Here is a 14,241-nt window from a genome sequence, read left to right on the forward strand (position 1 = left end):
GATCTCCAATAGCAACCGTATCCCACCATCACCCCCGTGTACCCCCATCACTCCCCCCCAGTACAGACCCACAGAAGCCCCCCGCGCCTCATCCTACTCTGGCTGGACTGCTGACTGATGCAGAAGGGCGGCTGCTGAGGCAGGTTAGCTGTCCTCTGCATTGGCGGCTGTTTATTTCTCCCCCACTACTGAGGCCTCCAGGGGCCAGAATGAAGATAAGCACCTTGAAACCCTGTAAATTATCATAATATAGCTCTCCAATTATAGCGGCTGGCAGAAATGTGGAACTAGAGGCGTTTCAGGCCCCACAGGGAAGAAATCCCAGGTAAAATTAGCAGTGGATGCATTAGAAAATATAGCTATTGGGAAAATACAGGTCTCCATGGAATACTATGGAAATAAACTGGTTTCATACGAGGTTAAGTAAATTACAAAATTGATGATAAGGCCGACTTATTGTTTAGCCTCGTATAGACTGATTACACTTACACTCAATTTAAAGGTTTTAAGAAATTAATATTAAAGATTTACCTTTTATTCATGAAAAAACATAATATTAAACAGTATACAGCAAAACCTCCGCAAGGACAGTGGTGGTGTTGGTGCCTGACTGGAAAAAAACTATATTCTAACCTTTTTGCTGACCCCCAAACTGTTTAGTGGCGTCAGCAACTCCGCCATCCTACATTTGTTTGTCCAGATATATTACGAATGCATATTTGCATCATTGATTCATACAACACTGTACCTTGTTCTCTCTCACAGCATCTGTTCAGTCAGAAAGAGGGCAAAAGAACAATGGTGATGAAGATGAGTCCATCGCAACTCTTTAAAGGATCAATTAGTACGCATAATGCATTGAAGACATTTTTGCATGCAAATGTCTAGTTTGCTTTATAGATGAAATACGAGTATTTTGTGTTGTATGACATCATATCTATTGTTTTACTGCAGTGTTTAACAAAGCTCACCTATAAATGATGATTTCTTCCTCTTGAATTTATTTGAGGGCGATGGCAGGGTCCATTCATGAGTGCTGAACTGTGGTGAGGGGGCGGGCTGACCTTTGTTTACCAATCAGTCACTGATTTGGCCTATAATAGACAAAGGCCACATTCAGCAAACATTCTGCTGGATTTTCCTTGTTACTAGTGACACCTAGTGGTTAATTATTCTAATGTGAATTGAAACGTCTGAGGTTGGTTGCACCCCCCAAAATAATTTTGATCTCATGATACTAAAAGTTACCAATGAAATCATTACACATAGTTTCATAGGTTAAGCACTTCCTAGTAGTGCTCTGCCTCCGTGTCTCTTCGCGATTGGAGACCTGTTGTAATTCTCTGTCTCACACACATGCTCCAGCACAAACTGCCTGTCCTTTGTTCTGTGACACCAAAGAACCTGTCTCCCATGTGAATATGTTGAACTATGTTGTAATGCCATGTGAACACAGACGCTTGGCATCCACAGACGGGTCAGAACACGTCTGCAAAACAGATGTGACACACTTGTTTTAAAAATAACAGTGGCATAAACGTAAGATGTCAGGTTAGGGTAACTGTCTGATGATATCATTCTTTAAAACTGATTTCATTTCTGCTTGCTTAGAATAATACAGTACCTGTTGTCTGTGTACTGTCTCAGCCAGCCACCCCATGACCTGCCTGAGTGTAGCTTTACAGGAGTCCCATTTTCAGAGCTGATGCTATGGCAAAAGATCCCTAAAATTAGCGTGTGTGTGCGCGTAAGTGTCCCTGTCTCCAACACTGCCCTGCAGCAGTGACGTTAATTGCACTATTTATACTTTAAGAGTGCCAGACTCAGAAAGATCAAATTTCTGTTATGCTTTATTTCCCTGAAGTTAATGTGACAGCAGAGGATAGCCCATGTTTGGAATGAAGATATGAATGAAGTAGGCACTGATTCAAATACTTAGAATAAATCCAATTTAAATGTTACTCAGCTCAAGTAAGAACAGTTCATATTTACACAAATCTTTAAAAATGTCTTTCATTATCAAAATAGATCAACTTTATGGCTCTTTCTGCACTGGTTGGCTTGTAGGGATTTTATGTGCCACTACCTCACACATTCAAGCAATCTAAATATAAGGATGCACATAATTCCACAGATGTAAGCCAAAGATGTCACATAGCAGCCCAGCATGTCAACCCAAGCCACACTAACCAGAGAGCGTAGAGTTGTTCAGATACTTTAAGCATCGTCAAACATTTTGCAAAGGTGGAATGTTTTTTTTTAACCATAACTAAAACACAATGAGCGTGTTGTGATATTGAATTTTATTCAAGTATCGCCAACACACGTTTGTTCTCAAGTTATTGTCAGTTAAATGAAACAGCTGAGAAAGAGAAAGGCAATTAGAGTCCATAACCTGAATATATTTAGGATTTAGAACCTCTCAAGGCGCATTCAACTTGGTGGTGCTTTGCACAGGCATAAAACAAGATAAACAAAAGATACATCAGTGAAAAGAGTAAGATGCAGGAATTGCCAGATAGCCATTGGTTTCATTAGTGTGAACTGCATCTGAGGTTAAAAGGGGAAATCCGCTCCAAATTTAACACAATGGGCTGTTGATTTCTGCTTTTTTCTAAGGATATTTACAGCTGACGCAAATCTCTGAAACGTTTGTTAGACAGCAAATTGAGTCTTGGTGGTCACAGTACCTTGGAGGATCATGCAAAGATGCGTGCATGTTCTTGTTCAACATTACTTATTGGGACATACGCAAAAGGTTTTAGTTCACAAAGTCATTTGGTTCAAATTCATCATCCACGGAGCAGCCCAGTGTTTTTGTAACATCCGTTTGTGCTGATTTTTGCCTCTGACTGAGCTCTCACAATGCATAGGTTACAACTTAGTGTGTGCGGACTGAAGAGTCTGGTCAATATCTTGTTAGTCAGAGGGACAATAATCAGCCTTAGTTTCTTTCTCGTTATGTAATGCAGGCTGTCAAAACATTCACAGTTATAAATATCAAGCAACTGCCACAGATCTTCACAAACTGAAAACTTAATGGCCCAAAGTTAGGCAATGTTTCGGCTCATGGTTGGGAAGATAAGTTAGTTGCTTTTCATTTTACCAGCAGCTCACAATCTGAAACAGGACAAAGCCCAACAGTTTACATTTGGCACAGTTGGTTCAGAAGAAGCAGAGTAGATGGTTAACTTAAACAATTTCAAAAGAGCTATTTCAAGCAAATAAAATTGAATAGTTAAGTTTGTTCAAACAGACTCAGATGGTTCCGCAAAGCAAAAGATCAACCAAATAACCTGCCATGTTCACCCTTCATTTTCATGCAGGTTCCTGTCTTAGATACTAAAACCATTCACACAGTCCAGCCACACTAGCGTCACACTGTCAAAGTAACTGTTTTACTGGGAGCGGGAAAAAAGGAAAAATGATATCAAATTGAGGTTTGTCCAGTTTTAAATACCAATCAACATCTACCGTTACTTCCAAAGTGTCTCAACATCAGATTAAAGTGATAAACGACCAGATCTCAGACTCAGAATTCAGTCTGGAGACTTGAAGGCCAGATTTACTAAACATGACGCAAATGACCTATACCGTCCACACGGCAAATTTCTACAGCGCCGCGTATTTTCAATTTAGCAGCATATTTACTAAGAATGATTATGTAAATGAGTACAGATGCAATAAGTTAATTTGCCGCAACGGTGACCAGCCATGATAAATCAGTTGTAGCGAGCCACATGCACACATTTTCATTCTCTTCTCCCATTTTTTGCAGCTTCACATCAGCACATCCTTAAAGGCATGTGCATCAACACAAACATGCACATTTTATGAATTGACTTTCCTCAAATTTTACAACCAAAAACACCCAATGCATCATGTAATGTTAGTAAATATTGACAAACGGTACTTTTCTTGTTACGGTCTATAAAAGCCGCTGCTTAACGTTTAGTAAATCTGGCCCTTGGTGGTTCTTTCTGCGGGGTGGCAAGGTAAGAGCTGCAACGGGAACAGAAACCAACTGGAAGCGGTTGGTGAGGCAAATGATATGGAGGAGGACGGGTAGAGTTGATAATTGATGGGAACAACAGGGGGTGAAGTACAGGGATGTCTAGTCCGAAGACAAAGGTGGAGGTCAGTGCAGCTCAATGAAAGCCTCCATCTCCTCAGAGATGAGTCCTCTGTAGGGAAGTCTGTGCCTTTCAACTGCACGAGCTGCCAGGCACTGAAGGGTGACGTAGTTCAGTGGGTAGAGAGCCGGATGCCCGCTGCTTTGCTCATCCAAAAGCTCGTAGGCTGTCTTCCTCTGTGCATTTGTAGCATCAAAGTGAGCCCCAGATTTCACAAGTAATGCCATAATCTCTGGACCACCGTTGATAGCGGCAATGTGCAGTGGAGTGTTGTTGTCACAGTCACGCGAATCCACATCTGCACCACACTCCAGGAGCAGAGATGCGACAGCCTGAGAGGGGAAGCGACCCACAGGGTAGCGGCCCACGGATGTAGTTTCTTTGTCCACAGCCATGTGGAGAGGGGTGAAGCCACTTCGGCCTCGAGGGTTCAGCTTCAGCAGACGATACACCATGTGTTTCTTCTGATGCTCCTGCTCTGGGCTACACTCTAGTTTCTCCAGCAGAAAGATGAGGTGGAGGATGATGGAAAGGGCCTTGGTGAACTGAGGGGCTTCTGGAGGGTTGTCTCTCTGTGCCACAGCTCTCTCTACCTCCCTCACACTTTTCCCCAGCACCGTCATCAGATCATGGAAGGTGATGCGAGTTGACAGGGTGCCCTTGGCCCTGTCTTGCAGGACAAACGAGAATAGCTCTGCAAAGGACAAAAAACTGGATGCTGTCATGGGACTGAGGGGGTCCAGGTTGCTCTGTTGCATATCTAAGGCATACTTCCACAGGCTGATGCAACGTTCAAAGTTGCCAGAGTCAGCATAAACAGCCCCCCGGTAGCGGATGTAGTAAGAGGTGTCTGGGTGGGACGGCCCCAGGATGCGCTCACGAACCAGCAAAGCCTGCATCCTCATTTCGTCGGGGTCTGTGATCAGAGACTCCAGTTCCTCTGCAGTGCTCACCTCCTGGGCACAACCATAGGCGGGTATAGGGGGGCCAGGTGGAGGCTTAGCCAGAGGACCCAGCTTTTCCCCTGGTTGTCTCAGCTCCATTGCTCTTCTCCAGTACCTCATGGCCCCCAGGAGATCCCGCTTTTTATCCACAAAAGTAGCCCCAAGAAGTTCAAGAGCATCAACCCGTTCCTCTCTAGAGGTGCGAGGCTGGTGGGCAAGGTACTCCACGATGTTGGTGTGGCCCGTTACACTGGCAGCAAGGAGAGGGGTCATTCCATATCCATCCCTCTCCATGCGGGCGTTACACTTCAACAGCATCTTCATGATGTCCAGACTGCCTGACTCGGCACAGTCGTGAAGGGCGGTGTTTCCCTTCACACTCTTGCGGTTGACATCAGCACCACGGTCCAGGAGGAACTTGGCTATCTCTCTGTGGCCCTTATAGCAGGAGATCATAAGGCAGGTGTGGCCGTGGCGGTTGGCCACCTCCATATCGGCTCTGTGCTCCACCAGGTACCGGACGATCTCCAGGTGTCCATCAAAGCAGGCGGCTCGGAGGGGCGTTGAGTTGGTTAAGGTAGCGTTGTTGACAGACGCACCGTGTTTCAGTAGCGTTTTAACTACTGGGAGGTGACCGGCAGCCGAAGCCGCCCACAGCGGCGGAGCCCCTTCGATCGTCTCGCCGTCAAAGTTCACGGATCCTCCGAGTTCAACATTTGCTTTACAGTGTTCCAGGAGGTAATCTACTACCTCTAAGTGTCCGTATCGAGAGGCAACGAGCAGCGGCGTCCCTCCCTGTGTTTTCTCCTCAGCTAAAGCTTCTAGCTCCTCGGGAGTTTTGTTGCTCAGCAACTTCTGGATAAGTTTCAGCTTACCATCTCTGGCCGCGTTGAAAACTGCCGTCGTTATATCCATTTCAAAGCCTCTGTGCGGTTGTGCTGGGTACCAACTCCATAACCACAGCTAGTGAAAAAAAGCAGGCGACATAGTTTTATAAAACAGCGAGGAGGAGTCTTAGTTTACACTTAGTTTCTAGCTCACATCTTTCTGCCATTTTGAGGGTGCTGTCAAGATGGCGTTTGTGTTGTTTGACAGGTCTATGTTTACGATTTCACCAAAGCGTCGTGGGAGATGTAGTTTTTGAGAGATGAATACTGTTGCGTTCATATTGTGTGAAACTGTATTTCCCACAATGCAAATGGTGACTGGCCTGCCAGCTGATGGGTTCGTTTGTTATATTTCCTTGGACAAACAGGGCGCACCCCGGCGGTGGAATTAGATGATGTCCGTCGAGTGGAGTAGTGTGGATTCTTTTCTGTGGCAACAAACCAAATACAACTTCTGAGTAGTTTCAATGACATTTGTGAATGATGTCGCTACGATATGGACACGCTTCAATACACCATTAAAAAAATCAAATAAAGCTAGTGTAGAAGTTATGATAATGGCTCAATAATAATAACTTTAACTCGGTGATCCTGAACACAAGGCACTTTCAAGGAAATGTACCCCATTAAACAAATAATACATTTCGCCAATGTATTATTTACATCAGTTATATTGTAATATAATGTATGTATACTATTCGTCCAACAAATTCATTCATTCATTTGTCTATTCATATTCTGTTCCCTAAAATATATACTGGGCATATTTTCAGCAAAATCATTCATTCTGTTGTTGATAATTATATCACACTGTTTGAAAGAGTTATGGTAGATGTTTTTATGACACGTTACTTCATCTGTTGCCCTGATTGTTTAACATTGTATGCATGTAAGTTTTATATGCTATGTAGGAAAACATAGCGTGTTTAACTGAACTGTGGGGGAAATCCTAAAATGTTTAATTGATAACCATTAAAGATTTAACAAGATAGGTGTTTTGCTAAATCCTATTGCTATTTAACGTGCACTTTTCTACAATCCTGATGTAGGTGAAATGTTTTAACAAAGATGCATATGTACATTTTCACTTATTACAGCCTTTTCCTCTCCAGTATTGCGAAAGTGGACGTTTTTTATCCTCAAAAATGATTGTGTCCCATAAGGGTGCTTTTTGTGATTGTAAACGCAATAACAGTGACTTTACCAGAAAATGGAGCTACATGTGGCTGAGAGTGTTGTTTCTCTTCAGAGTTATGGAGATCATTCTCCAGTGATCAAGGGAAGGAGGAGAGATGTGACAGACACACAGAACATTAAAGAATGCCCCCCAAAATACATTTGAAGCTTTAAATTATACATTATGTAGCCTATAGGCTAGGGAGTGTAATTTTGCTATTTCACCAGTAGAGGAGGCATACATCCACACTTGGATAACATCACCTAATTTGAAACCTGACTCATAGTATGCAGACAGATGTTCAAGAGTAGGAGGGTAAATTATTATGATTGCCTACCTTTGTCACACAATCATAATTAAGCCAGACTCTACCTCCTGCCATTCTTAATGAGCATCCAAATCTCACAAGAAAACAAATGTCAGTGTTTTTAAGTTTAACAGGGAGTTTTCCCTCAACAGAGACAACATTTTGTGCAGTGCACAAATGACACCTACTGCATGCTTGTTTCTGAGGGCCCAAAATGAGAAACACGGAACGCTTTGGGGAGAAAAGAAGAGGGTTTATTCTTATCCTATATCCTGCTTATGATCCCAAGGAGTTATGGAAAACTGACAGACACAGCTATAAACTTTAAAAAAGGAACACTGAGTGTTAATCATTTTTATTCATAATTTCAAATGCCACAGTCATATTTCAAATACCTCAATGAACAATGAAAAGTTATTTCCAAAATATAAATTTATTTTGGTACACCAAGGCATCTTTCATTTAAACACAATACTTATGTTCAAAAACTCACATATTACAGCATTGTTACAAAAGATGACATCTAATACTTAATCCAGATAATCACTTATCACCATTTTTATGACATTGAGCTACAGCACAATGATCAGCAGAGAAGACAATACACATGTACCTCAATACTAGGAGATAATACACAAACAAGGACCACAGCTCCAATAATTCACATTGCATTGTAAGGATGCCAATTGTAGTGGGTTCGTTCAGTTCAATCTCAGATAATGGGCTTAGAAATGAAGAAATTAGTGTCCTCTGGTGTGTGCAACATGTAGCTCCCTTGTCATTACCATTCTTTGATATGTCCACTATTTATGAGACTGGCGGAAAAAAGGTATGCAAAAAAGCAAGGACCGTCTAAATGCAATGCGGATTTATTCTATTAAAGTCAGGACTTTGAGGAGCCTGTGAGGAGCTCACTAAGCAGCACCTCCCTCTCGCCCAACAGCGTGTCTCTCTTCAGACTGGTTCCTTTGTTCACTACCTTTATCTTCATAGCCAGACTCTTTACTTGTGACTGGGTCAGTGCATCAAAAAAGAAGTCCTCATTGAATACTGGATTCTTGCTATTCTTAATGATGGTGCTTCTCTGTTTCTGTTTCTTGCCGGGGTTCAGGTACAGTGACACACAACAGTTGATGGTTTTGACGTCTGTCTTCCTGTCAAAGAGGTCCTCAGCCGCCAACACACGGACACGCAGCCGAGAGGCCTCTGCGTCGTAGTGAGTGCTCAGCCTCAGAGTCCCCCCTTTGTGCAGAATGACAGTGTGCTCACGCTGCACTAGGTCAGACATGCGGCTTTTAGATCCACGGAAGGCAGGTGAAGGAGGGCAACGCAGGTGCCGGCGCTGCAAGTTGGGGCTGGTGTCGGCTGAGCTGCATTCATCAGTAGAGAGAGAACTGTGGCGTGCCAGAGAGCGCTTGGCACGAGTTACCTTGAAAGAGAAAATAGAACCATCGTATACACATACAGAAAAGAGGAATAAGGTCAATATTTTGTGAAAAAAACATCCATTTAATACACTGATATCACTTTGTAAGTATCAATCAATGCAGAAACAACCTCACCTTGGCTTGTGTCTCCTTCGTGATGGAGCGGAGGAGAGAAGCAGAGCGGGACAGGAGAGGGGAGTTAAAAGGGGAGGATTCCGCTGAGGAACAGGTGTCACTCTCGCCACCACTGAAGTAACGGTAGGGGTTGGGGTCAGAAGGGGCCAGATGAGTTCCCCCTTGACGCCTCTGGGAGTTAGGGGAGGTAAGAGGACTGCCGGGGTCGCTATGAAAAAGGCTCTCCTTGCGTCGAGTATGGGGGGACTCCATCAGTGTAGAGAAGCCATATGAGGTCTGGGCCTTGGGGACATATGGTAAAGACATTGCAGTTTGTGACTGGGGGTCTGCATTGGTGTTGACATCTCCCTCAGCCCTGTCTGAAGAGGACGTGGAGCTCGGCTCATCGGCACTCTCTATCTGGATGATGTGACGATTGGCTGACTTCTGGAGATTTCGGGTTTCTCCTGACAGACGGGAAAACAGACGTGGACTGCAGGGGTTCTTGCTGCTCCGAGCCCTGGGGCTTTGGCTACAGATGGCATGATCGGAGGATGATGGTCGCAAGGTGGACTGCAGAGGTTCTGAGGCAAGAGACTCAGGTTCTGGAGGGCAGCAAATAAGTTTTGGAGGGATAAAGAAATCAGGGATTTTGTCTGGAGTGAGGACATTGGCATAAACAGAAACAGGAATGGCTTCTGTTGTCTGCGAGGTCTGAGACTGTGAGCCACTGCTGTCCACAGAACTTCGGAGCTTCTCCAGAAGCCACATGTCCACTCAAATGTCTCAGCTCACCGTTTCCCTGTAAAAACACAATGCCATTCACACACACGAAGTCAGAGGAGACATTTCATCATAGCAAGTAATTCCCAAATCTATCCAAAGCCAACAAAATGTCAAGAATCCCACGTTTTTGCTTAAATTGATTAAATATGACCTGATTTCATAACAATCAACAACAATCCACATACTACTCCTCGGTCCAATGAATATAATCCCAAACCAATTAACCCTAAGGGAAAATAAATAATACAAATAAGATATATATACAATGTTCATATTACAGTCGTCGAGTCTTCGCGTGTCTCCAAAAGGGAACTTAAATGAAAAATGCACAAAAAAGCGTAAAAGAGAGAAAACAATCCGATTTATCGCTCAAACTCCACCTAAGCGCACTTGCACCACCGTGTCAAAGTAAACGTAAAGGTAAACGTTTCTCTAAAGTACAAATGTCTAACTTTAAGACGATGGGATGTCAATTACGCAACAAAATGACAACAACAACAACGAGCGACGAACGCGACCGCAAACAACGACACAGTAACGACAGCGATGGTGCGCGGCGATCGAGTCCACATACGTATACGGTATGTACCTGTTGACTGGTTAAACTCTTCTTCGACAATGTTGTTCTCCGCCGTGCGCTCGCCTGCAGCCTCTCCAATCCAAGCGCTCCGTGCGTAAAAGGGTCCTTACCGTCAGATCAGAGTCCAAGTGTGCGACGGAGAGGAGAGTGAGTGAGCCGAGCACCCCTGCTTTATGTGACGGGGTCCGCGACTTCTGAGCCAATGAGAAGGTTCTGACACCTTCCCATGAAAATTTGGCAAAAATATCTTTGTTTCCTGCGTAGATACGGAAGAAGTCTAGTTTTCTTTAATGCTTCCGATTTCACACGGTGCTCTCCTGTCTAACGCCTCATTTACTTCTACAGAGAAGGTCACTGTTGTTTCATTGTGCACCCACTTGAGATGCACCGATTGTCACATACATTATTCTGGGCTATAGAGGAGTTTCCCCCACACTTATACACATATATAGGCGCATTGGATGCTATGGATTTCCCGTTGGCAAAGTGATAATAATGTGAGATGAGAAATGCTGAGCTCGCATCACTTTCTGAACTCATTAAGCAATGGCAGCAGTGTGCGCGCACACACACACACACACACACACACACACACACACACACACACACACACACACACACACACACACACACACACACACACACACACACACACACACACAAAACTGTTAAATTACAGTTAAAGTGAAATGGTTGGATACATTATTTAGAGATTATATCTGTGTCTTATCTGGACCAGCTCCTGTTTTGAGAACACCAGTGAATGCATTCAACCCACAGTTCTGTGGGGAGGTTCTGTCGGCATACAAGCAGCCATCTCGTAGGAGTGATTTGGACCAGTGTATGTTCTGCAGGGTATTACAAATGCATGGCCACAGGACTGGTCGCACTCTGGAGAAACCTTGTTGTTCCCAATATGTATAATTCAAAGTTCCCACCTAGAAGAACATCGGAAGGGTTAAAATCAGGGAACACACTCTTCCTCTGTCTGTAAACCATAGGATTGTGTTACGAAATCATTACTCTAAAGTTACTCTGGTTGTAGGAACACCAAAGCCTGAATGTAAAGAGTTCAAATTATAGATTTAAATTATTTTTCCTGTTTGTTTATCCATGTGAGAGTTAAATTGGCAATTATCTGTTCACATTTGTACAGCCACAAACACATCATGACTGAGCTGTTAACCCTGTACCTCTGATGATCACTCGGGCAAAGATGCCTGATCAATACTGGCACACAACCTGATGAACCAGCTTCCTCATTTAGGTGTAGTTACATTCATTCTTCATATATCAGCTTGGAACACTGAAAAAATCACCCTTACTTGATCTCACACTTGCAAAACTTGTAGGTGCCCAATTGCACAACTTCCGGTGACAAACACACTTCTCTGATTGCAGGTCACCACACTCCCCAACATCAAACTTGGCTGATTCTGATTCTTTGTCCCTTTGGGTCCAGTGTATCTTTCACTCTGTTGCTGCAGTGGAACATGATGTGACATTGTGAACAGAAAGTCTTTTTTTTTACCCTCATCTAGTCTAATGATTGTTAATGAAAAATATGCTCACTGTTGATTTCTTTTATGCAAAAAAATATCTGTGTCAAGTGGAAACAGGCTGCCAGCGAATTTTACAAACAGCATACGGTCAGACAGACCTTGTTTCACATTAATTTTCGCTCTGGCCTTTTTATTTATGCGCTTGTCCATAAGCATATTCCTCTCCCTCCAGCCGCAGAGTTACAAGGTAGATGTGTTTTGTTATGATAGTTTGTCAATTATGAGTCACAAGAATAGTGGTTAAAAATACATTACTTTTCAGGTTAAAATGAAACAGAAGCAAGAACTTACATTTTCCTTACAAAGAAAAGCATTTCCCCAAAAAACTAAAAATATGTGTACTGCTCTCAATCCGCAAATGTTTCATGTGATAGATTTGCAATGACAAACCTGCTTGTGAATTTGCACATCAGTATCAATAATATATGCAATGTATAATCAGTAATAATCTTTGCTATACCCAGAGTATATAACCCTGAGGATAGTGTGCATGAATACATTTTTCAATGAAGCCAATCACAATACATACTGCTTTTCTGTTGGATTTCAGATTATGACAACAGATACAGACAACAGATGTTCATGACAACAGATAATAAGAGCTGAAGGCTGCTGCATTGAATAATGTGCACAAAAATAACTCACAAAGTGAACTTTGCCGCTTTCTGTGATACTAATCTTGATAATAGAATTTATTTGTTAACTACCACGCATTTCAGTATCATCCTAACATTCTCTACTGCATCAACACTTTCATACACATAAAGACAAATAAAGTCACCACACACACATGTTCATAGAAGTTGCACACACACACACACTAAATTTAAGATTACCAAAGATATTGTGTTGATTCTAAATTGTTTGATGTAGTGACAGCTGGACTCTGTAGGCTTTGTGTCAATTTTAATTGGCCAAAGGCTAGTGTGTTTATAATGAGGTCTCTGTATGGATTCCACACTTTTCTGAGACTCCCACACCCACTCCAGCCCAGCCCCCATACTTCTCACAGCCTGCAGAATCAAGCACAACATTTCTCACTCCATTTAATACTACAGCACTGACTACCTATAAAGGCACACACAGACACAAACATCACTTCATCTAACTAGCAGCTGATCCATACAGTCACCGATCATTGTTAACTAATCACCAATCACGTTTTACACTTGGAATTAGAATTCTCATTCATAGTGCAAGCTCATCAATAATGTCTGTGGTAACAAGCAGTGCATTGCTCATTTTGATCTAAATTCTTTTCATGCTACGAGTTGTTTTGAGTGGTGGGTAATACTCTTAATACAATGACACTTAGTGCCTTTTGCAAGAGATGATGAACAATTATTGAAAGGTTTACTTTATAATGTTCATTTTTGCTCTGCTGCAGCTGCAGCTGTTGCAGATCCCTGTTGCAGCTCCCTGTCTATTTGATTGGAAAGTTTCCCAATTGAGTAAATTGATCCCTTAAGTGTGCAGCTATGTGAGCAGGTGGAAATTTCTAAATGCCAAGGGAACAAGCTTCAGTCCTTTCCTCTTCATCTCCTTTAACATTAGAGCTTCCCAACCTACAGATTTTGCAGGATCTTTGGTATAAAAATGTGTACAAATTGTACAAATTGTACAATCCAACAGAACCTCCCCTTATTACATGCTCTGATACATTTGGCTTGAATTGAATTGAAAGGAAAGGGAAGATCACTAAGTAATATATTAAACCAAATGATGTCACTTAATTTTTATATTTAATTTAAGTATAATTTATGATGGTTCATTTATGATTTGTTATAGTCCTTTGATTACTTTGTTAGATATTTGGCTGCCCAAACAGATAGATTTGGTTAGGGTGAACCTTTGTAATGATATGTTGAATGTGTAAAACCCAGAAGTCCCGCCGTTGGTCCAACGACGGCAGCCAATAGTAGCGGCGCAGGCGTGTCGAATCTCCAAACTCGGCAATGTGATATTATTCTTATTGTTGTTTAATGTTTTAGTTTATCTGACTCCATAAGATAATAAGATGATATTTGTGTCTAGTGATAATTTAGTTTCTGATTGGTTGATTCTGTTTAATAGATCGCCAATTCTCTGTTTAGAATGAGAAGTTTCGTTTCTGATCAGTATATTAGTTCGGGAATTCGGGGTTAACCTAGTATCAATCATCCATTTGTAATGAGGCAGAAGCTGGATTGTTCGTTCAAACAGGGCATACTCATATCGCTCAAAGACTGCTACCGGCGGGGTTATAAGCGCCCTTATGGCATGTTTGGGAGTGGTTCGGACTAATGTTGAGTGGCGTGACACACCTGTCAATTCAGAGACATGCG

At 42.5% G+C, this 14,241-nt stretch overlaps 2 protein-coding genes across 2 annotated transcripts; both read right to left on the reverse strand.

Annotated features, from left to right (window-relative positions):
* Positions 1-2,286: 2,286 nt before the first annotated feature.
* Positions 2,287-6,164, reverse strand: fem1a (fem-1 homolog a). The gene has a single exon (XM_076144918.1). The coding sequence runs from the start codon at positions 5,990-5,992 to the stop codon at positions 4,139-4,141; it is 1,854 nt and encodes a 617-aa protein (XP_076001033.1). The 5' UTR covers positions 5,993-6,164; the 3' UTR covers positions 2,287-4,138.
* Positions 6,165-8,331: 2,167 nt separating this feature from the next.
* On the reverse strand, positions 8,332-9,760 carry LOC142994108 (C2 calcium-dependent domain-containing protein 4C-like). Its single transcript, XM_076144779.1, has 2 exons — positions 9,011-9,760; positions 8,332-8,877 (listed from the first exon to the last, which is right to left on the reverse strand). Exons 1-2 carry the CDS (start codon positions 9,758-9,760, stop codon positions 8,332-8,334), a joined length of 1,296 nt encoding a protein of 431 aa, XP_076000894.1.
* Positions 9,761-14,241: the final 4,481 nt, after the last annotated feature.

Source organism: Genypterus blacodes, unplaced genomic scaffold (assembly GCF_046128005.1).
Source record: "Genypterus blacodes isolate CSIRO-AG114 ecotype Tasmania unplaced genomic scaffold, CSIRO-AGI_Gbla_v1 ptg000029l_1, whole genome shotgun sequence".
Classification (NCBI taxonomy): Eukaryota; Metazoa; Chordata; class Actinopteri; order Ophidiiformes; family Ophidiidae; genus Genypterus; species Genypterus blacodes.